This window comes from Odontesthes bonariensis, chromosome 1 (assembly GCF_027942865.1).
Source record: "Odontesthes bonariensis isolate fOdoBon6 chromosome 1, fOdoBon6.hap1, whole genome shotgun sequence".
NCBI classification, from domain to species: domain Eukaryota; kingdom Metazoa; phylum Chordata; class Actinopteri; order Atheriniformes; family Atherinopsidae; genus Odontesthes; species Odontesthes bonariensis.
The window spans coordinates 22188119-22210756 of record NC_134506.1 but is presented as its reverse complement, the minus strand read 5'-3'; the positions used below and the strand labels follow the sequence as shown (position 1 = coordinate 22210756).

The 22638-nt window shown below is 42.8% G+C and overlaps 1 protein-coding gene across 2 annotated transcripts in view; it reads left to right on the top strand.

The window, feature by feature from the left end:
- The window catches only part of sbf2 (SET binding factor 2), a 101131-nt gene that overhangs the window by 67472 nt on the left and 11021 nt on the right, over positions 1 to 22638 (top strand). Inside the window, exons 18-33 of one of the 2 annotated variants that reach the window (XM_075460299.1) lie at positions 4529 to 4702; positions 4930 to 5195; positions 6206 to 6378; positions 6592 to 6665; positions 10857 to 11052; positions 11254 to 11381; positions 12015 to 12190; positions 12316 to 12449; positions 12556 to 12757; positions 13067 to 13263; positions 13371 to 13511; positions 16186 to 16269; positions 17666 to 17740; positions 18881 to 19059; positions 20218 to 20394; positions 20917 to 21018. In XM_075460299.1, the coding sequence (XP_075316414.1) occupies positions 4529 to 4702; positions 4930 to 5195; positions 6206 to 6378; positions 6592 to 6665; positions 10857 to 11052; positions 11254 to 11381; positions 12015 to 12190; positions 12316 to 12449; positions 12556 to 12757; positions 13067 to 13263; positions 13371 to 13511; positions 16186 to 16269; positions 17666 to 17740; positions 18881 to 19059; positions 20218 to 20394; positions 20917 to 21018 (2478 nt within the window). The remainder of the gene's footprint in view (positions 1 to 4528; positions 4703 to 4929; positions 5196 to 6205; positions 6379 to 6591; positions 6666 to 10856; positions 11053 to 11253; positions 11382 to 12014; positions 12191 to 12315; positions 12450 to 12555; positions 12758 to 13066; positions 13264 to 13370; positions 13512 to 16185; positions 16270 to 17665; positions 17741 to 18880; positions 19060 to 20217; positions 20395 to 20916; positions 21019 to 22638) is intronic. The other variant, XM_075460310.1, reaches the window with a different exon arrangement.

Below are 22638 nucleotides of genomic sequence, written 5' to 3'. Positions count from 1 at the left end.
GCATGGAAGGATTTGTCAGCTCGCTCTGTCAAACTGCTCTCCATCATATCCTCACAGGGGGTGGTGACGTACTCGGTGACCTTTGTGTATGTAAAAAAATGTCCAGCTCTTGACTTGTCATATCTGTGTTTACTTTGTTTCGGAACATTTATGTTACGTGTTTTTTTGCACGGTAATGTCCTATGGATGACACGACGGGTTTGTTTATTAGTGTGACTCTCAGCACATTCTCCTCAGTTCGTTTTTTACAGGACTGAATACAATAAATACTTTGTCTGAAGGCAGGCTGTGTCGTGGTTTCATCGTTCGAGTAGTTTTCCTCACAACCCATTGACTCCTGTAGAGATGAGAAGATGGATTGTTTTCGGCCAGACATGCATTCTCTCTGTGCGTTTTTGTATCAACAGTTCAAGAATGTTCTGAATTTTTCCAAAACATGCAAATAACATCATTGCCCCAGGGCTGATGACAATGCAAATACAGCGGTCTTCACTCAGCGTCTCTGTTCCAGTATGCACTTGCTTTAGTGACAACATGCAGCATCTCTTTCATCTCTGAGAGAGACAGCGGGCACATGTGATGCTGTATGGTTGTTTGGAGGCTGCAGTCACACTGTGAACCTCTGAATCGGGTCCCAGAGTTCATAACAAGATCCCAAACCCTGATAGCCTCATTCCTCTGACCCATACACAGCGTTCTCTCCTTTCTGTATCTCTGCTTGTTTTTCACCCTTTCTCCATCAACCTTGCATTCCTCCTCTTTGCTGGTCACGCAGCCAGATGGGTCAGATTGTGGTGTACTCCCTCCCTTCCCCTTCATCTTTGCTGTCTACCTTCCTTTCCTCCTCCCCTTCCTCTCTTTTCTTCTGTCCTTCCTTGTCCTCCTCCTTGCACATCTGTCTTGACCATGTCTTTGTAAGCTTTGTGTATTATCATATAAGGAACAGATGACCTCGGTCAAAATGACCTGAGCATATCTGAAAAGCCAGAAAAGTACACCAGGCTGAATATAGACCGCATTGACAAATAACATGCTCACACCCCCGACACAAACATGGACACACACCCACATAACATCTGCTGCAAGACACTTAACACGCTCAGCTGACAGAAAAGTATGAGAGTAGTATCCAGAGAGCTGCATTTCTTCTCATAATTGTCACTGTTTATTTATGACTGTGTTTTATTCGGCCCCCATCACCCTGTTGCTGCAGACTTTTAACAGAGACCCCATTCTCTGCAAGCCTGCAGGTCCGTTGGCTTGACCACTGCCAGGTTCGGTTGCATTAGACCGTCTCCTTAAGGCAGACGCTGGATTTGTTCTTCATAATAAATCCAGCGATCCTCTGGCCTGATTCTCATACTCACTTAAAAGCCGTATGTTTGGTTATTCTGATGGCAAAGTGAGATAAACCATCTGTCTTTCTGCATGAACTGGTAATCTAAACAAGTGGTCATTAATTTAAGCTTAATGTTGGCTAATGATCTGCCACCACCAGGCTGCGCTTCGCCACGCTGCGTGCGGCTATCAGCATACCAGCAGTTGTTTAGATGGACAGGGATGAGGTTGTTTTGGAGCTTAGAGGTGAGGTGTAAGTTAGAATCAGTTGACTGAGCAAAAGGAGCCAAATCGTGGACATACTTTTTGCTCTCATCGTGATTGTCTTTTGGTAATGGAGCCCAATATATTGTAGTAGTCAGCGTGATTTTTAGTGTAGATATAACAGTATGCAAATATAGGCATTAGACTGTCATTTGAATGCATCTATAGTATAAGCACTGGTTGACCACCCAAAGTGTTCTACAGTACAGTCTACATACACCTTTTCTCTCTCTCTCTCTCTCTCTCTCTCTCTCACACACACACACACACACACTTTCAGCACTTTTCTTTTTCTTCAGTACATTAAAACGTCTCTCGATCATCACATCACTAACTAAGACACCGACGAATACATCAGAGGGAATTGTCAGGCTCAGTATCTTTCACAGGGAGGTTTCACAGCCACCTCATGTCAGCCCATGAAAAATGAAAAGATAAAAGAAGATATGCTTGTAAAACTTGGTTATGATCGTATCCGTCCACCAGAAAAAAAACTGAGACAGGCTAACAGATTATCAGAATTTGGCGTCGGACGGTTCAACTCTGTGGTCATCCCGTTCTCTAGAATATTTCAAACATTGCCCAAACTCCTGTTTCGTAAGGCTTTTTTCAAACTAAGGGCATTCCCGTCAGCCTCAGCCCTACTTTGTGTTTACGGATAATTGGGATACTAAGATGATAAAAAATAGTCAACATTATGTTCACCTCCTAAAATCACCATTTGACTCATCCATTTTTTAGGATACATACCTCATAACCACTGTGATTCCAGCTAAAGTAATCCACTTAAACGATTAAATATTTGTCTTAAAAGAATGGTCACCGTTTGTGCTCATACTTTAAAGTGACTCGGGCTATTGTTTCACATTCTTTCCCTTAATTGACGTAAATCCCTTTCTTGTTGACCTCCATCGTTAGTCAGCAGGATACCATGCGCTCTCTCTTCTAACACCTTGAAAAGTCATGAAAACCTGCTAAACGCATCAGTGTCTTGCTTCCCGAAACAGTGGGTTCATTTTGGTTATCTAATATTAGGAAAGGACCAGCAGCACGCTCTGCTTACGTTGCGTAACAACGTGTGTTTCTATATCACGGCATATGTTCTAGTTTTTCCATTTGTACTTTTCTAGGTTTTGAATTCATTGTGGTGTTAATGTGGATCTCTGAAGTAAAAGGAATAATGGTTTGCTGTTAACACCTTTGAACCAGTAAGGCTTTCCTGTTAACAGAGTTATGCGTTTGCTGCTGTGTGGGTACGAGCTCCAAGCTTTCTTGTCTCTTGGCGTCCGGCCCATCACAGGGGGAATAGAGCTGTTTTGGTTCCGTCTGTTGTAATTACAATAACCCCCGCATTTCTCATTGTTCAAAGGCAAACCATGAAGTGATAATAGAAACCACCGGATTATGTCAGACTCGGGGGAGAGAAATCAGAAGCTAATCTAATAACGGGCTTGAGCCTTACATGTGGCCCTCGGTCTGTGCTGGGAGATGGACGGTTGGTGAAAGTTTGGGTTTGTGGCCGATCATTTATTTGCACACCGTGCTTCTGTTGAGGTCTTGTTATTCCTTGCGTGAGTTTGTTTCCACACCATTTCTCAGCACGTTTTCAACGGGGCCATATGGAGCCGCATTAATGCCTCTTTAGCTTTGGACTGTATGTTCCCTGTAGTGGCTGTTTTTGCAGGCAACAGCTGACTTACTCTTCAGGCCACTCTAATGAAAAACAACAGCTCTGTTTCCAAACACATCCAGACTCAGAAAAACAGGAGGGGGGTGGTATATTGCTCCAGTAGGAGTTGTTATCTGTTTAAAAAGTTAGGACTCGCCATGAATGATTTCCTCCTCTCTTTTTTTTTGTTACGTTTAGTTTCCCCCCCCCACCCCCCACCACCACCCGTCCTCATTCTGCTCAACATGTACCAAACTCATTTTTACTGAAACTGTAGTCTGTAGTGCACTACTTTCTCTGCCCACACGGTCGGAGCTGCAGTGGGGATATTTAATATATGACAGTCACTTTCTGATTTCCACCAGAATTAAAGGCGACTTATTGTGCCGAGGATCCCTATTGCCCTAGGAGCACTTTATGAGAGAGCATACAGTGAAATAGCCCAAGAGCTCAGGCCCTGCACCAGATTTATTGAAAAATACTTAACTGGCAATTTTGCTCTCAAATACTTTGTTTCTTTTGGACCATGTGTCAGCTGCTAGGTTACTGTTCCCCCTTTTAGACAAGGCCTCGTCACAAGTCATGTGTTGAACTTTCCAGAGTTGTTGAAGCATGCACCACAAAACATAACGACCTCTGGCCGCTTAATAACACCATTGAGAACTCGTGTTGTAACTTCTCCATCACGTATCGGCTCCTCAAACTCTGGAGCTCACTGTTGCTCCATTCCTCTGTGGTTTAATTTGTCAACGGCAAACATTTAAATCTGTTGCTTATTAGGGCAACATTTCACCAGTGTTTGCTTTTGTGAGGTCTAAGGGCCGTGCTGTACTGATGGAGCATTCAGTGACAAATAGGAATTTGGAAGTTCCACCTTCAATCGATTCAAAATCAGATTTCCCTGTCGGGATGTAAAGCTTTAAACAAAGTACTAATGGGGCATGAATATCTCGTTTATTTTTTCAGTTAAGTGAACTGTGTAACGTATTTGTTATTGTTCATTTCAAAACAAAAAGCAAAGGCAGAAGCATCTCAAGTTCCCGCTTCCAAGGTGCTGCAAATGCATGTTTCACTTTTCTTTTGCTTAATAGTCATTTAACAAGCCCAATTTTCACTTCATTTTCCAAAGGTTGTGGTCCATGTCTTGGCTGCGTGAATCGCAAAGATTTGGTGTGTCTGCAGAAGCATGCAGTGCTGGTCAGAAATCCTGTGACTGTTTTAAAATGTGTCCTGACTCTGGGGCTTTTGTCTTTGCAGAGATTGGCTGCTGGAGTGAACCAGTTTGCCTACACCTGCATACAGGACCATCCCATTTGGACCAATCAGCAGTTCTGGGAAGCCACTTTCTACAGTGAAGTCCAGAGTCAGATTCGAGCCCTTTATCTTAATACGCCGGCAGCAGAAAACGGCAACATCACTGCCAGGCTAAAGGTATAACCTCACCCACTAAATACTGAATCTCTTTAACTAATAGTAGTAAATATGCCAGTAGTTCGTATGATTTAATCAAACAGAAAATCAATTGGTAAATTATAAAAACATATAAATGAAAAACTAAAGAAGCAAATAACTTGGTTGATGAGGTAAAAACTCAATAAACCGAGACACCAGTGGGTGGATTACAGTGACACTCCATCCGTTTGCTCTTACCTGTGCAGGACGTGGGCCCTGCAGCAGGTAGAGACGAGGAGCAGACGGCTATGGACCTGGCGGCAGAGCAGCTGCGCTCGTGGCCCAGCCTGAGCAAGGAGAAGCAGCAGGAGCTGGTGAAGAACGAGGAGAGCACTGTGTTCAGCCAGGCCATCCACTACGCCAGTCTCATGGTTTACCTGCTGGTTCCTTTGGACACCAGCAAGAACAAGCTGCTGCGCAACACACCTGCTGCTGACTGGGAGAGCGGCAGTAACAGCATTGTGACAAATAGGTCAGGAGCATGATGGCGTCGACATGTCTTGACATGTTTTCCACATATTTGCTGTTCTGTTCGATAAAACAGAGGTGGACTGTTACATATATTTAGCTCGTTCAGAATTTTCAAGGTAGAACAATCAGTCTTACTTGAAGGAAGTCCTGCGGTAAGGTTTTGTGATTTGGGAGTATGTGAATCTCTCTTAATAAGGTAATGATTTCTATGTGGGTGGACGTGGCGTAGCTCACTGTCCACATGATACCTTCCTTTTTAGCCAAACATACTGCTGCTCCTTGCCTGTTTCCGGCCCACATTCATCCTGTGGGCTCACACAATCACATAATCTCTGCACAAAACCTCCACTGAGATGTTTCAAACCCTTAGAGTGTCTTTAAAGGGCTACACTGTACTCTGATTTTCCCCTTGCTTTGCAGTCACTGTAGAGTGATTTTAACAGGCTAAGAACCCGTCTTTTCCTTTAAGAACTTAGAGATTTGTCCCCACCAATCAGACGAACACAAATTCGTATTCACTCTTTTTTGTTCTGTTCAGGATTTGAACTTGAGTTTTGGACATTCACATTCAGCCACAAGAACACAGTGTTACAGTTTTATGCTGTTTTAATGCTCTGCTTCTATTTCTAATGTGATGATAAACGTTTTGCAGCCAAGAATTTAAGTGGAAATTTTTTCCTCTTTTTGTCCTCCCCCCCTTTCATTTTTCCTCAGAATTGTTTGTTTATATCCTCACAGAGAGCATGTTGATTTCATCACTCATTTGTTCATCCAAAGCGAGGGTTTCATCACTGTCTCATGTGAAACGCCCTTCTTGGATAATTGAGTCTTAGCCATTGATGTCTGGCCCATCTGCACTTTGCTTCTGCCACACTGAAAATCAGTCTCACTTTTCCACTGCTCTGTATCACACTGTGTCTCCAAATCCACTTCTGTCAACACACGGCTTCCCTCCTCCTGACCACTCAGGGTTGACCTTTCTCAATTTCACTGTGTCACATGTGTTAACAGCATCGCTGGCAGTGTGGCAGAGAGCTTTGACACTGAGAGTGGGTTTGAGGACTCTGAGAACAGCGACGTAGCAAACTCTATAGTCCGGTTCGTTGCCCGCTTCATCGACAAGGTGTGCACAGAGAGCGGAGTGACCCAGGAACACATCAAGAGCCTGCACAGCATGATCCCAGGTACAGCAGTAACACTCAGCCACTGCCCAGCTTCCCTCAATTTTATACAGAGCACCTCTGAGATATGTGTATTTTTAGCTCTCGCAAACATCCACAGAGGGTAGGGAGCTTATTAACTCCTGACATGTCAAATAGCCTGATAATGCGTACACACGTGTGCACTTGTAAATGTGTGTGTGTCTATGGTGTCTGACCTCAAATTCTGACCCACAGGCATTGTAGCTATGCAGATGGAGGCTTTAGAGGCAGTCCACAGGGAGAGCAGGAGGTTACCTCCCATTCAGAAGGTGAGTGCTGTTCGACTCGGAGCCGTCAAACTTGGGATTTTTAAAGGGGGCTGCACAGTGGTGTGGTGGTTAGCACTGTCGCCTCACAGCAAGAGGGTTCCAGGTCCAATTCCCAGCTGGGGTCTTTCTGTGTTGATTGCATGTTCTCCCCGTGTATGCAGGGGTTCTCTCCGGGTACTCTGGCTTCCTCCCACCGTCAAAAAAACATGTATTTAAGGTTTATTGGTGACTCTAAATTGATCCCAGCAGTGAGTGTGAGCGTGCACGGTTGTGCGTGTGGTTTGTGTCTGTGTGGCCCAGGAGATGGACTGGCGACCTCTCGCCCAATGACAGCTGAGATCCAGCCCCTCCGTGACCCTAAATGCATTAAGTGGGTATAGAAAATGGATGGATGGATTTTATTAAAGGTATTTATGTTCCATATAAATGAACCTTTCTGCTTTAAGAAAGTTGGATTGTTCACTGCATTCAGAGACTTTGTTTTGAAAAAAAAAAAAACTAGCAAGAGACAAACAAATGCTCACGGAGGCTTTAGAGGTGATCAGATTACACTTAATCAGTGTGTAGATCAGTCCAGTTGCCAGAATAACTGTTATCTACATATTGTTGATGTCATTGATGTCAGGCTTCAGTGAGGACAGATTACTGTAGTTAGGAGCTGCAGTTTCTGAAGATATCACAGTACTTAACACAATGAGGAACCTGGAACCCGGCTGTCAGTTTGCTGGAGGTTGACATGTTGCTGTCTCTCACGTCATCAGGAATAATATGTGTTTGATGTGTAGTTGGCTGGCTTGCTATAGATATTGGCTCAGTGTACTCTGGTGATAACTAATTACACAGATTCAAAGAGTGAGTAATGATTTCCTCCTCCTGATTTTCATGGTTGTTGGCAAACAATGCTGTGGTTAAATTTCCACTGTCAGCTAACATGAAACATGAATCTTAAATCTTATTCTACTGCAGCCAACAACATGGGGTGGTCCCTTGGACTGTGAACAGTTTTCGAGCCAAAGACCAATGGCACTGTTAATGTTTCATTTGCGGTCATTCAATAGTATGGCAGCCGTTTTCTGCTGAGAGTTTAAACCTAAAGTTCTAAATGTCAAGCTGTAGAGGATCAACAGGCACATTTTCTAGGTTCTGACCTAAAGTTGAAAAAAATCTAATCCAGATCTATATACTGTATGTACTAATATACACTATATTACCAAACGTGTTCACACGTTTTCCTTTACACACATATGAACTTAAGTAACATCCCATTCTTAATCCATAGGGTTTAATATGACGCCGGCCCACCCTTTGCAGCTATAACAGCTTCAACTCTTCTGGGCAAGCTTTCCTCAAGGTTTAGGAGTGTGTCTATGAGAATTTTTGACCATTCTTCCAGAAGCACATTTGTGAGGTCAGACACTGATGTTGGACGAGAAGGCCTGGCCCACAGTCTCCGCTCTAATTCATCCCAAAGGTGTTCTATGGGGTTGAGGTCAGGACTCTGTGCAGGCCAGTCAAGTTCTTCCACACTAAACTCGCTCATCCACGTCTTTATGGACCTTGCTTTGTGCACTGGTGCAGCAGTCATGTTGGAACAGGAAGGGGCCATCACCAAACTGTTTCCACAAAGATGGCAACATGAAATTGTCCAAAATCTCTTGGTATGCTGAAAAGCATTCAGAGCCCAGCTCCTGAAAAACAACCCCACACCATAATCCCCCCTCCACCAAACTTTACACTTGGCACAATGCAGTCAGACAAGTACCGTTCCCCTGGCAACCACCAAACCCAGACTCGTCCATCAGATTGCCAGATGGAGAAGCGTGATTCGTCCCTCCAGAGAACGCGTCTCCAATGCTGTAGAGTCCAGTGGCGGCATGCTTTACACCACTGCATCCGACGCTTTGCATTGCGCTTGGTGATGTATGGCTTGGTTGCAGCTGCTCAGCCATGGACTGAGTTGCTGTCATTCCCCACTTTGTTATAATACCACCAACAATTGACTGTGGAATATTTATTAGGGAGGAAATTTCTGACTTGCTGCACAGGTGGCATCCTATCACGGCACCACGCTGGAGTTCACTGAGCTCCTGAGAGCGACCCATTCTTTCACAAATGTTTGTAGAAGCAGTCTGCATGCCTAGGTGCTTGAATTTATACACCTGTGGCCACAGAAGTGATTGGAACACCTGAATTTAATTATATGGATGGGTGAGTGAATACTTTTGGCAATATAGTGTATGTACTAATATATGTACCAGCTGCGTCACTATGATGATGAACCAGATTCCACCGCATATTATAGGGATAAATGAGCACACCTGTTGCTTTAATAGACAAGAAAAATAAACCCTACTGTTTTATAAACTGTTTGTGAGCATTTTAACACAAATTTAGCTCAGCTAAGCTAAATTTGTGACAATAAGTAAATGGTTGTAAATCTCTTGATGTATTCATGAGCAGAAATCAAATCTGAATTTTCTGACAACATGCTTCATGCTGAATATGTACTTGTTTTAAACATTAAGTGACTCTACATTGAAGTCTTAAGTCATGACTCTTAGCATTAGTTATGTCCACTTATTGAATTTACTGTGGCTTGCAGCTACTACACAGAGAGGCAGTGTCATATCCAGTGTTTTCCAGTCACCAGAGCTCATTAATATTGTACCATTTAGTTATTTGGATCCTGCTGTGCTATATGTCTGCCAGACCTTGGTAAATCACATAATTACACACACAGACCACTGTCACACCAGTACTGCTTAGGGAGCAACCTGGAACCCACGGTGAACGGTCCGTCTGCTGCTCACATGTTTATGTGAGACAAAATGCCCAGAAATGCTAAAAAGGTGTGTAAACAAGATTGTCTTTGGATTCATGACAAGTCTGAATAGTAGTAGCAATGGCAGTAATCACACCAATAGCTCTAATAAGTGGTTTAGTTGCAACAGTTATGAGGTACTTATGGATTCTCTTCTTGGTTTGCTGTTCATTCAAGGACAGATTCAAGAGGCTATTATTATTTCAGAGCCAGACCTCGACTCCCTCAGATCAGCCATGGCCTTAATGAGAAATGCTGTCAATGATATAGCATTCCCTCTCGTTCATATTTGTGACAGTGGAACAACTGAGTGTTTCTATAGCAACTTGAGAGATCAGAAGTAGCTGAAGCAACAGTGGGTGCAGATTTAGCTCTATTTCATACTGCAGAAAAAGTTGCCCACATGGTCTTGGGGACATGGTATATCATAATTTCTGTTAATAAAACACAAAAGTAAAGAAAAGAAAAAAAAAAAATCATATATTACCTGAGATATGTGTCTTGCTGAAATGACCCTTTGCTTCTTTCCATATGGTGATGCAAGCAACATTAACTTCTTCCTGGAAAGTCGGTTTAAACAGAAGCTGATTACATCACTGAGCCATAGTCCTCGGAGCCCAGGTTTCCATATGCATACACATATATATATTTGCATGAGTATGTGTGTCCAAGATTTTGAACGGTCACATATTAACCACATTTAAGATGATGCTGCATAAACATTCAATATGTTTGTGCAAAGCCAATGGCTGCAGGTTACTCGCAGTTTTCTTTGTAAGATGATTAGACAGAGTAAGCCGATTGCAGATAGTACACTTTACTTATCATTACAGAGCAACGCACAGAATCAGCCTGACTTTATTCTAAAAAAAACGCGTCACGTCAGTCAGCATCCAGATGTTCAAAACATAAAGTGAAAAGCAGTCTACTCAGTTCAGTGAACCAGACAAACTTGAACCCTTTTTATGCTCAAAAAGCAGATTTAAGTTTTGCTGCGAGGGTTGAGATGGAAAATTGCTCTCGGCAGAAAGTAGAAAAATTGTTTGTTTTTGTTGGACAGTTTGAGTTTTGGAATTCTGTGCGATGGTGAGCGTGTTGGTTTTTTAAATTTTTTTTTAGGTTTTGTGTTTTTGATGATGTGCATGTGAGGTTTTATATTTCTCTAGCAAAGCCATGTGGTGCTCCGATTTGACATTATGATGATAAATTAATTTCCTTGATCTGATTCTCTGACGCAAATGTTTCCGCTGAGGCTTCCACTTTGAGTGCCTCATTGTCAATGAAAAATGCCGCAATTTAAGGTCGGATGTGCTTGTATACAGGTGGACTTTGTGCGTGTCTAAAGTTTCTGTGGTTCTTTCTCCCATCAGCCGAAGATTCTGCGTCCAGCACTGCTTCCTGGAGAGGAGATGGTGTCGGAGGGTTTGCGGGTGCTGCTGGACCCCGACGGCAGAGAAGAGGCCACTGGGGGCCTTCTTGGGGGCCCTCACATCCTCCCAGCAGAGGGGGCCCTCTTTCTCACCACATACCGCATCATCTTCAAAGGCATTCCCCACGATCCACTGGGTACGGTATATAATGAGCCACAGCAACAATGGCTTTAAAGACTCAGGGAAATCAAAGGATGCTTTTAAATTTCTTGGTCAAGTGTTGAGATGGTAACAAAGCTTTTATTTTTGTAATCAGTGGTTTTTACATGAAATGCAATGACTGTTTCTGTCAAAAATGATAGAAATGAGAATTTCAGTGAGTTCTTTCTTTGTGCAGTGGGGGAGCAGGCAGTCATCAGAGCTTTCCCAGTGTCAACGCTGACCAAAGAGAAGAAGATCAGCATCCAGAACCAGCTGCAGCAGAACATGCAGGAAGGCCTGCAGCTCCGCTCCGCATCTTTTCAGGTAAACACTTAGAAACACTCACTCTCTCATGTTCTAATCCAGTGATGAAATGTGACGAGATGTTGCATGTCTGGATCATGCTAGATGCTTCTGACGTTTCAAGACTCATAGCAGGGATGTTGTAGCGTTATCGGTGCTTCCATTGCTCTCTGTCATTACTATTTAAACAATTAGTGTTTTTATTCGGTGTACTACCGAAGGATTAAAACCCAACACAGACGTATATACGTAACCCTCCAGAAGTACAGATCCACGAGAAAATGTCCAGGCCCACACAACGCACCGAATCTTGACATACCCAGTACTCCTGTAAAATCTTTCAGTCTTTCTCTCAACAAGGCTAATTCTAGGTCTCTATGAAGTGTTGTTTCCACACACTCTGTGTTTATGTCTTCTGGGAACTTATTCTGATTTTCCATTTAGAAGAAGGATTTGCACGTGAACATCACACTTGAGAAAATAGAAAGAGGAATCCTTGCAGTTAAAAATGAATGGCTTTGTCCCAATGAAATGTTCCGTGTGTTTAAAGTTCATCGAAATATGTGCTACTTTGGTTGAACGCTATCTCACAGTAAGAGCTCAGAATAGTTGCTTGTGCTGTTAAATGATCGGATCGATGGATGTTTTTTGCAGTTGATAAAAGTAGCTTTTGATGAAGAGGTCAGCTCGGAGATGGTGGAGATCTTCAGGAAGCACCTCCAGAGAATCCGCTATCCACAGTCCGTCCTCACCTCCTTTGCGTTTGCTGCAGGACAAACGGCTCCTCAGCTAATCCTTCCAAAGCAGAAAGAGAGAAACACTGGCTTCAGGTTCGTCATGCTGCTATGCAGAAATTGTCTCCGGACTAACTTGTTGCTACAGTCAATACATTCCTCGGCAGATATGATGTTCGGCCTTGACTGAACAAACAACCTCTGCTCTGTACTCCTCGCAGAACACTGTCAAAAACTATTGTCAAAGGAGCGAAGAGGGCTGGAAAGATCACCATGGGTCGTGGGAGCCAGAGCACACTGAAGAAGAGCGACAGAGGCAGCAGGATGACCTGGCATGAAGACGATGACCTTTCAAGTGAGAGAAGTGACACAGTAACTGTGGTAGTGTTGGCATTTAGAGCGGAAAACAGACTGGGGAAAAGACATTTACATTGTAATTACATTTTTTGTGTCTCTCTAAGTATCCGATGACGGTGAGCCACCACCCAGCAGCACCTTGCGAGCGTCAGAAAAGTCCACAATGGAGCAGCTGGTAGAGCAGTCCTGCTTCCGCGACTACCAACGTATGGGGCTGGGCACCATCACCGCCAGCTCGTCTCGGTCAAAGTCAGGCGAGCAGTTCAGGATAACAGCTGTGAACAGACTCTACTCCCTCTGCCGGAGGTAAACCAGCTCTTTCTGGATAGCTGCTTCCTCTTCATCTGGCTTTATTTCACCAAAGCATCAGCCCAGAAACCTCCTGATCTGTCCTGATGTCTTTAATAACATTGCAACTCTGCTTAACATACAAGTTTCCAGGATCTATAGAGCCGGTATCAATTTCGTAACATGAATATTCAGTGGACTGTTGATTTATTAAACTCTGCATTTGGCTTCCTACAAGTTTTACAACAAAGTCCTTTTCACGTTTTCTTAATTGCAGAAGTGCCGCCTTTATACTTCTGTTCATGAGGTTTCTATTCTCCCTCTCAGCTACCCAGGACTGCTGGTTGTTCCCCAGGCTGTGCAGGACAGCAGTTTACACAAAGTAGCCCGTTGCTACAGACACAACCGCCTGCCTGTTTTGTGTTGGAAACATCCCCGGACCAAAGCCGTGCTGCTGCGCTCTGGAGGCTTCCACGGCAAGAGCGTAGTGGGTTTATTCAAGTCACAGAACCCCTCCTCAACAAGTATGCTAAGTTTCTGAGCAGCACTAAGTTCTGCCTTTCAATATCTTTTATTATACACTTTATTATTTTCATTTAATGGTTATTATTCTCTATGTTTTTGCCTTCAGCTCCTGTCTCATCTTCAGATTCGTCCAGTAGCCTCGAACAGGAGAAGTACCTGCTAGCTATCCTCGACTCCATCCCCACCTACTTCAAAATGAACGGGAACAACACCCTGTCTAACCGCTCCCTCATTGGCCTCTCGCCAGGTACCAAATAACGATGTTCACGTGTTTTTTAGTTTGTTTAACGTCCAAAGTGCATGAATAGAAGGCACCTGGACGTCTTTGGTTTTAGAAGTTGTTTTACCTCCCATCTGACTGACCTTTCTGATGAGAGGCGAAACCTCTTCAAGAACCCAGAAGTCCCGTTGGCTTCATGGACCGGATTACTTCGAAGCAGATGTGTTTAATGTCCTGCCATCGTGGTTGACATTCGAACATGCTGTGGACATCTGTAGTCATATTCTTGTGGATCTGGAGAATGACTTATAGTAAAAACGTCAGTCTTACACTACAGGTACCACATATGGAGGACATAATCTGATTGGATTTCTCTCAGCTTTGCTTTTTATGTTTTTTTAATATTATTTAAATCAAATAGATTCTTTATTTGCTAGTGTTTTTTGATAGAAAACAAATGCATCCGTTTTCAGTCTCAACCCATTTCAGGTTTATGAATATAGCGCCAAATTGCAGTGTCATCTGAGGACACTTCAAAGATTCTGTCCAATTCGAGACCATTACAATCCACTTCTTTGTAATCCAATCAAATCCAGTTCATACATACAGAACCAATTGTCCATGTTGCTTGGCAGAAATGAATACACTTAGTTGTAATTTTTCTACCAGTAATGATAGATTTTTCCACACAACCACACCAGTGAGCCTGCCTGCACAGAAGCTGACTCTGGAACATGTAAATAGAATAGAGTGCAGCCAATAATGTTATCAGTTAACACCGATGGCTGTTAGTCACAGTGAGGGGCATGAGAAAGGGCTCTTAAAACCAAACAGAGCAAAACTCTTTGTTTACCTGATATGAGTCTCAGGCCGCTCACACACCTTGTTTTTTTTTTTTTTTTCCCACCAGGATTGGCTGAGCCAAACCAGGCCCTAAAGTTATTTCCATGTCAAAGGGAAGTTTCCTTTTGGATAGCAAGGAACGAGTAACTGCTAGACAAACGCTTCGCATCAGTTCATGTCAGAAAACTAAACTAATGAATGCAAAACTTTCCATGTGACACAGCATTATATTAGTTTCACCTACATAGTTGAAGTGACTGCCAGTGGAAAATCTAGGCATTTCGTGCCTTAAAGCAAAGCTACCGGGCAGCTTGCAGTGCCCTTACCTGACCTAAATTTGCTTTTGGGAGGCCTTGACTACACCGTGGGAAAAAAACTTTGTATGTTTGCAAAAGGACAAGAGGCCACGTAGAGTTCATTTCTTCTGATAAAGATAAAAAAGTGCACATTTGCACTCCTCAAAGCTATTTTTATTCATTGCAGCTCTGTTTCTTTTTCTGTCGTCAGGTAATCATTCTCTTCCTTTTTGCCTTTGCACTTGGTCAGCAGGTTTTTTTCACCAACTTATCTGTGTGTGTGTGCACGTGCATGCATGTGTGCGGGACTGTAGAAGTGTTATTGTATTCAATATATAGTCGGAGTTAGAAGGAAACCTCTACAATAAAAGGTTATGTAAGAATCATAGGACAGCCTTGGGTCTCCGCCCCGTCCATCCATCTCCTCTGACTTCACCTGCCCCTGCCAGTACCCTCAGCACGCTATGCTGAAACTGTGACCAGGATGCTCACACACACACAAACACATTGTATGTCTCTTCATGTTCTCTTTTAACCTTTATTTATCATTGAATTAAAGCTCTCATATTACCTCCACCTCTTCTGCCAGGAGTAGAAGCAACTCCAAAAATCCACAATCATCTTCTTTCTCTTGTTTATATTCAAGATGATTGTGTCCACACCGTGCCACAAAGTGGTCGACCAGTTCCCTGTACTCAGCCTCCTGTCCATCACAGATAAACCGCACAGCTGCGTCAGATTATTTCTGTAGTTGACAGGACTCCGAGTTGTAATTAAAGTCTGAGGTTTACAGAGCGAAGAGCTGCTGTGCTGCTGACCACCTTCTCAGACACACAACCTCTCAGTCTCCCAAACTGGCCTGTTTGTCTGGTGGTGCATCATCAGTGCGATTATGGAGGCATCCACCTGTATTTTCTGCAGCTTGAGCTGGAAGGTAGATGATGGCATCTTCGCCATCCACCCCATGACAACAAGCTTAAACGAAGGGTTTTCACTTGCTTACTTAGGTTGACCAATCAGTCTCTCCAGAACGTTCGTGGTGTGTAAACTAGTCTCTAGTTGTTAAATACCAATGGATGAGACTTTTTTAAGTACTGGATATTTTCCACAGCACTGGAACCTTTTTCTGATTTAGGCTGACTTTGAAGAGATGATGTAGAATCCCACTTAGATGTTTATCTTCAGGAGCCGGATGCTGACACCATCTGAATGGGGCTATGTCAATGACTGAGGGGCGACTCTAACGGTGTGACAGGGAGGCTCTGAGGTCTTTGTGGCTGGGTTTAGGACCAGAGAGTGTTGAGCATTGTCCTGAGCTGAACCCACTGAAGAACATTTTCAGTTCACTGGCTCCGTACTAAGTACCATCATTTACACCGCCTTCTCCTTGAAGCCGGAGGTCTTTTCGTTCTCTGTTCAAACATTCTGCACTTTGTTCTGCTGGAGCTGGATGATAATTAGAAGAGATCAACATCTGATCACTGCTGTCACTTTGAGTTTTTTTTGCTTGTTGTCATCTAACTCTGCTCGTACTGTGTGCTGTGTCAATGTTTTGCCTTCAGGGAGTGAAAGAAGGATATCGAGGATGCCAAAGATGGCTCCTGTCCATTTAGACCTCCCATTCTCAAACAGCTTTACCAGAGGAGGTGAGTGTTTTCTGCTGCTTCCGACAATACGCAGCATGCTTTGTTTGTGTTCATGCTGCCAGGTGAAATGTCAAAACACTGGAGATGTCATCTCAAGACTCAGAAGTGTTTTAGCATCATCTGAGCCTTTGACGTAAAGATTTATGTAGTTGTATACATCTACACTCGCTTCTATTAACTATTCCCAGAGTTTGTAGGCAAACTTAAACCTCAAAGTTGTAAAGATATTTCAATTTTCCACTTGCAGTGCAAAACTTTTTAAAGATAACAAAAACAGATAAAACCACAGTTTAAATGACACAATCATGCTTCTTCATCATTCATCATCACATTGGGATTTATGTGTCATGGCTACTTGTGACCTGTAGTTTTCCTGGCTCATTAGCATTTCTGAAATGTTGTCTTATAAAAGAAAACTTAATGTACTGTTGAGTTCACACATCATTGTGACTGTTTATGTTGGAATGTGAAGTCTTGAAAAGAAAGCTCAGTGCTTGGTGTTTTGTTTCAGAGTCTGTGCATATCAGAGCTATTAGTCACTGCTTCAGATGAAGGTCAAAGGCAAACGAATTGTTCAAAGTGACTCAGCATGTTTTTACTGAAAAGCATGACACATCAACCAAGATTTATATATATTATTTTTTTCAAACTTGAGTGCTTCACTCCCAGTTTTAGCGAGATAATGTTGGGATATTGATATGTACTGAAATAGGATTTTTATTTATCTTAAAGATATTTCTATTAAAAAACAGGCTTTTCCTTCTTCTTCTGTAATTGGTTTTTAGTGAGTTGATTTTTGGTGAATAAAGGAAGGCACAGGGGCTTACTTTGGCGGGCTCTTTGAGGCTAAAGATTACTATTCTTTTTGCTTGCCTTGCCACAATCTTGCTCGCAGCTCCCGTAGATCCCATTTACAATATTTTTGTTTCCGCTCCTGAGATGCAGAGAGGTTTCCAAAGCAAGCCGGTTCTTGCAAATTGCATAAACTTTACAAAATCCAGTGGAATACACATGTCCTTCTTCTGTTAAGCACCACAGGAGAAAACTGATAATAGGCCACACGTCGAGTTTAGCTTGGTGCATCTACTTCTGGAGGCAAACATCTCACATCTCTCTGAAAATTTAAATCTGGACCTTCACACCAGCCATTCTTCCTGTGGACAATCATATTCATGCATGCTGATGTATGACAATCATTCTCTTCATCATTTAAAACCCAGTAATTCCTAATGCTTTCTCTGTATGGGCCGGTTCGAACCATGACCATCAACTGAATCTCCCCATAAGCATGACTGTTTTTCTGAGGTCTGAAGTGTGGTAGGTTGTGATGGTGTTCAATATGATGTTGACATTAATCTTACCCCCATCCTCTCTCCTGTACCAAACAACCACCCAGTGCTTGAGTACAAAGATAAACTATTCACTCACTCAAACCAAAAACCTGCCACTAAGGAAAGAATCCACCATCAAGGTATAGTGAAACTGTCTCTTTCTCCTGCCAGTACGCTTCAAGCGCTTCTTCCCTCTCTAACACATCCGTCCAGTCTTAGCATTTCTGCTTCATCTAACCACACAAATGCTCACTAACCAGGTCAAACGATCCACTGCGCCATGCTGCGCCCCCCCCCCCTTACAAAGATTTTGCGGAGCAAGGAGCTAATCATCGCTGACTTTTTGGGTGCTCCCCTGGGAGCTGTGGTTTTTCACAAACCAGAGCTTGCTCTAATGTGGTCTTTTCCATTGTTGATGTGTTGGGCTCAGCAGGGCTAACTGTGGTCAGTTTTAGAGCCGGGTCCAGACTGAAGAGGAAAGGAAGCTGTTTATCATGGCACACAAATCATGTATCACGCAGAAATAAAGTCCACTGCAAGTCTGCAGTAAAGTGAAAAAAGCTCAAACACACTACTTGGCAAGGACACAATTTGATACAGAAGAAGTTGTTTAAATTCCTTGATTTTGTTTGTGTGATACCTGTGTTTTAATTCCTCGTTTGTCTCTGAGTCATATCTGCAGTTGTTTTAATCTTGTCATCAAGTGAAGCTTCAGGTGTAAACAGTTATGCAATTGGTCATATCTGTGATAAGGGTTTCAGAAAACTTGTTTAGTTCAGCACAAACTTAGATTATGATGCCCCGGGATTGAAATGCACCGACATTGATTTTAGCCTGACTTGTCGAATTCTCTTATTGAACTGGCCCGGTTAAAGAAGCTGCGGACACTTGTTGCAGCTTGATAGCCACATAAATGAAATGCAAAAGGCCTGGAAGTGATTACACCCATCCCGATGGTAATTCACAATGTTTGGAAGTCATTGCCGTCTGTTTTCGGAGAAAATGGCTTCTAGACTTGTTGACTTGTGGAAAATTCCAACCACTTCTGCTTCTAATATCTCAATGCACCGGATTCTCAGAGGCAACTTCTTTGTTGATGGACGGAAGGAATGAAGGTGTTTGCATAATCCGTCTGGAACTGCTGTGCATGTGAATGTAGTCTGCATGTCATGTGTTGTTCATCATTTAGTCAGCATGTGTAGATCTGAGGCATTCAAACAAGCCAGCTCCCACACACACGCACATGTCCTGTAACTTTGTTTGCAAATGTGTGTCTCCAGGTATTTGGGCCAGCATGCGCTCAAACAGCAGATTCAGTCATCACCCATCACCAGCTGATGTGGGCGCCAGACTAGCGGGGAAGGATCTGGCGCCCCCTGCAGGGAGCAGCAGTCTGCAGGCTCAACTCCTCAAACATCAGGCGGCCCTGTACGTCTTTGGGGAAAAGTCCCATCTAAGGGTGAGAAGGACGAAAATCTGTTGTTGTTGTATGTCACTGATACTCTGCACTTTACGAGGTACGCACAGTTTGGAGAAACTGCTTTTATGAGCTCTATGTTTTTGTAAACTGTGAGTCAAGGTTTTCTTTTTATACTCAGATGTTGACATGCTAGTGAGTGGATGCGCTGCAGTGGGCTGGAGTGATGGCAGGCGCTGTAAAAAGCAAAAAAATATAGCAGCTCTTGCAATGATGTAGTCTTATACAACTTCATCGTTCACAGGTCATAATGGTATGATTTAACTCACACAGAATCTCATCCCTTCTTGTCCACAAATTATTTGCTGCCAAAGCCTCCGTGTGAGAAGTGATGCTCGGTAGAGATTTGTAAAGAAGATGTTAGCTGTGGTGTTGTTAGCTCTTTTTAGCATCCTCAGAAAATTTGCAAGTGCGCCTGGGTGTTTTGTTTCGCGCTGGATCCGTTTTAAACCTGCTTCTACTGCTGAGTCATTTGACCCGGGTCAGAGTGCTGAGTAGACACTTTCACGCTGCACTAAAGAGCTAAATGTTAACAAGTGTTTGCAGGTTATTTGTCCAGTCTAAAAAGGGGCTTTATGGTCGTGATATTCATTTAAATAAATCGGTGCAGCTTGGTTTTTAAAGGAACATATAAGGATCTTTCTCAGTGCCGGTCTGTCAGTGCGCTCGCACATGAAATAACCCAACTGCTCGAGTGATTCAAATCACTTTCTACAAAGATAACAATCAGAGAGATTCACACGTCATCCAGACACTCCTTTTTCTCTGTACACAAAGTTTTGTGGCTGTTCTTATACTGAGTAATGTGCATAACAACATCACACTTCCGTATTGACATGTTCTCTAAACGGTTGCCCATATTTGAGCCCGGCATTTCAGAACTGATAATACACAGAAAAACTGATTAGATACGACATAAAGATGCAAAAAGTGCCCAAATGCAAGTTGGTGCAAAAGTGTGTTTAACTTGATAGTCGGATGTATTTCTGATGTGTTTGCCTCTTTATGTGGACAAATGAGTTCAACAAAATATTTTCCATACCTTTCAAATGGACCGATGCACTCAATGTCTTCTGTGCAGTTTTTGTACATGTTTATTGTATTTTCTTGCTCATTGTCATGTTTTCTAAATGCCTGCAGGGCCTCAGAATGGACTCCTCTCTGAACTGTGAACTGGTGCCGGTGGACTTTGCAGACGCGCGGCAGGTGAAAGCTGCATTTAAGAAGCTGCTGAGGGCCTGTGCTCCAAGTGCCACGTCGTCCGACTCAGAGGATACTTTCCTCAAGGCCTTGGAGGACTCCGAGTGGATCCTGCAGGTGACATAACACATAAGCCTGTTTTCTTTCTTTTTTTTTTCAGACGTACAGCAAAATTCACTCTGACTGAAGATTGTGTGAGAATGGCCCAGCGATCCACTCTTCCTGCTCATCCTGTGTAGCAGATTCACATCATGGATCAATTATGTGAATAAATCCACTCTGAAGCCATTTTCCCAAGGGAAGCACATTCTCAGTGATGGGCCAACAGTATCCTGGTTATCTGATTGACCCCCTGCAGCCTTACATTGGGCATACCCAAAAAATACTATCTGTGGGAAACGATGTGTGCCCAGAGTAATTTACCAGTAGACCAAATATGGTCATGTTTTTTTTTTTTCCAGAGTGGATCAATTGTGTGTGTGTGTGTGTGTGTGTGTGTGTGTGTGTGTGTGTGTGTGTGTGTGTGTGTGTGTGTGTGTGTGTGTGTGTGTGTGTGTGTGTGTGTGTGTGTGTGTGTGTATGTGTTGGTGTCTTAAGAGTGTACATTTGTTCACATGCACATATGTTGACCTCCCTCAGCTTCACAAGATCCTGCAGCTGGCACTGTTTCTGGTGGAGCTTCTGGACAGCGGCTCATCTGTTCTGCTCAGCCTGGAGGACGGCTGGGACATTACCACACAAGTAAGAGAAATGCATAAATACCTTCATGAAAAACATGTGAGTGGGACGGACAGATGTGAAGAAGAAGCTGAACATGGTATCTAGAAGCAGGATTACACTGGGCAGAGTTTGTCCCTGGACATGTTTCCATCAACTTATTTTTCTCCAGATTTTTTTTTTTTTGTTGTTGATTTGAACAAAAATCCGAAAGAGATATTAAAAGAACGTAAAGATACTCAGGGGAGGTGGGAGAACATCTTTGTGGCTGTGCATTCACCGTGGTTGTGTTGGCCAGGTTCCGGCCAAACATGCGGGATCCCATCGAACCCACTTTTTTTTTTACTTTGTTTACGTCTGACTTATTTCTACATTCTTTTATAAAAAAAAAAAAAAAAAGAAGAAGAAATTAATTGGAAAAAATAATGTATTTATCTCAAATGGGAAAATATACAGCACTATATTGGCAGTTCACCAGCAGATTATGCAGTTTCCTTCACAGAACTTGACATTTCAAATCGTGGGTCCCGTGTTAAGTCTGAATTTTTGTTACGGCTCGTCTTTCACCATCTGAACACTGCTGCGTGTGTGTTTCCGGTTACAGATCTTCCTGTATCCCTTTTTATCTTCATAAAGTCCCGCAGTCACCTCGGATACTTCGATTCTGCTCCATGTGGAGTCTGGATGCAGGCCTACAGATAGACACAGCTCAAAGGGTCAAAGCTGATAAGGTCACACTGTGATTAATATCATGCAGTTAGACGAAATATCGAGTTAGAAACAGGACACAGTGTCTCGGAATAATGTTGTCCTGGGAAGACGCACATTTGTGTTGAAGGCAGGATCTTTACCTTTAGCTAGTTATTAAGTGCGTAGCTACATGGCCTCGATTTTTGCTTGACTCAAATACTTGCTGCATTGTGTCAAACACACATGACTTGTTTCCGTACTTTACTTGAGGTGCTATTGCACCCGCACACTTCTTTTATATTCTGTGCATTGCTTAAAAGCACAGAGCCTCTCAATTGAAACTGTGTTAACCCTTTAGGCGCCAGGTTTTTTTTTAAAAAAAAAGACTAGATTTTGACATCTAAATTTCAAAAGGCTGTGGCTTCTAAATGGTTAGAGATAGAGACAAAGTGTAAATGAGAAACATATTGGGAATGACCTGAATTTCATGTAGGTCGTAAATTTTCCTATCTAATTTGCATATTATGACGTCATATGGTGGCGGCCATTTTGGAATTCGATAATTCTCAGGAAATAAATGATATTGTTGATAGTGTTGAACTTTTTTCATCATATCCACCCCTCCATCCATCTGTTATGTTATCCACATATCAAATGGACAAGCAAACAGTGAATTGTAAGCCAAATGTTGCAAATTATAACCATTATTATACCACAAAACTCATATAAATAGTAGGCGTTTTTCAGAAGCAGAGGCCTTATCTGTGCCCATCTATCCAGATTACAGTTTGTAGTTCTTTAGAGTGTGGAACCTCTCATGGCAAGGCACAGCACACAGACAGTTGGCACAATATTGAGAATCACCCTAAGTGTATGTGGGGAATAATTTACTAATCTAATTTGCATACTTTGACACCAGATAGTGGCGGCCAACTTTCAAGATTGATATTTTGA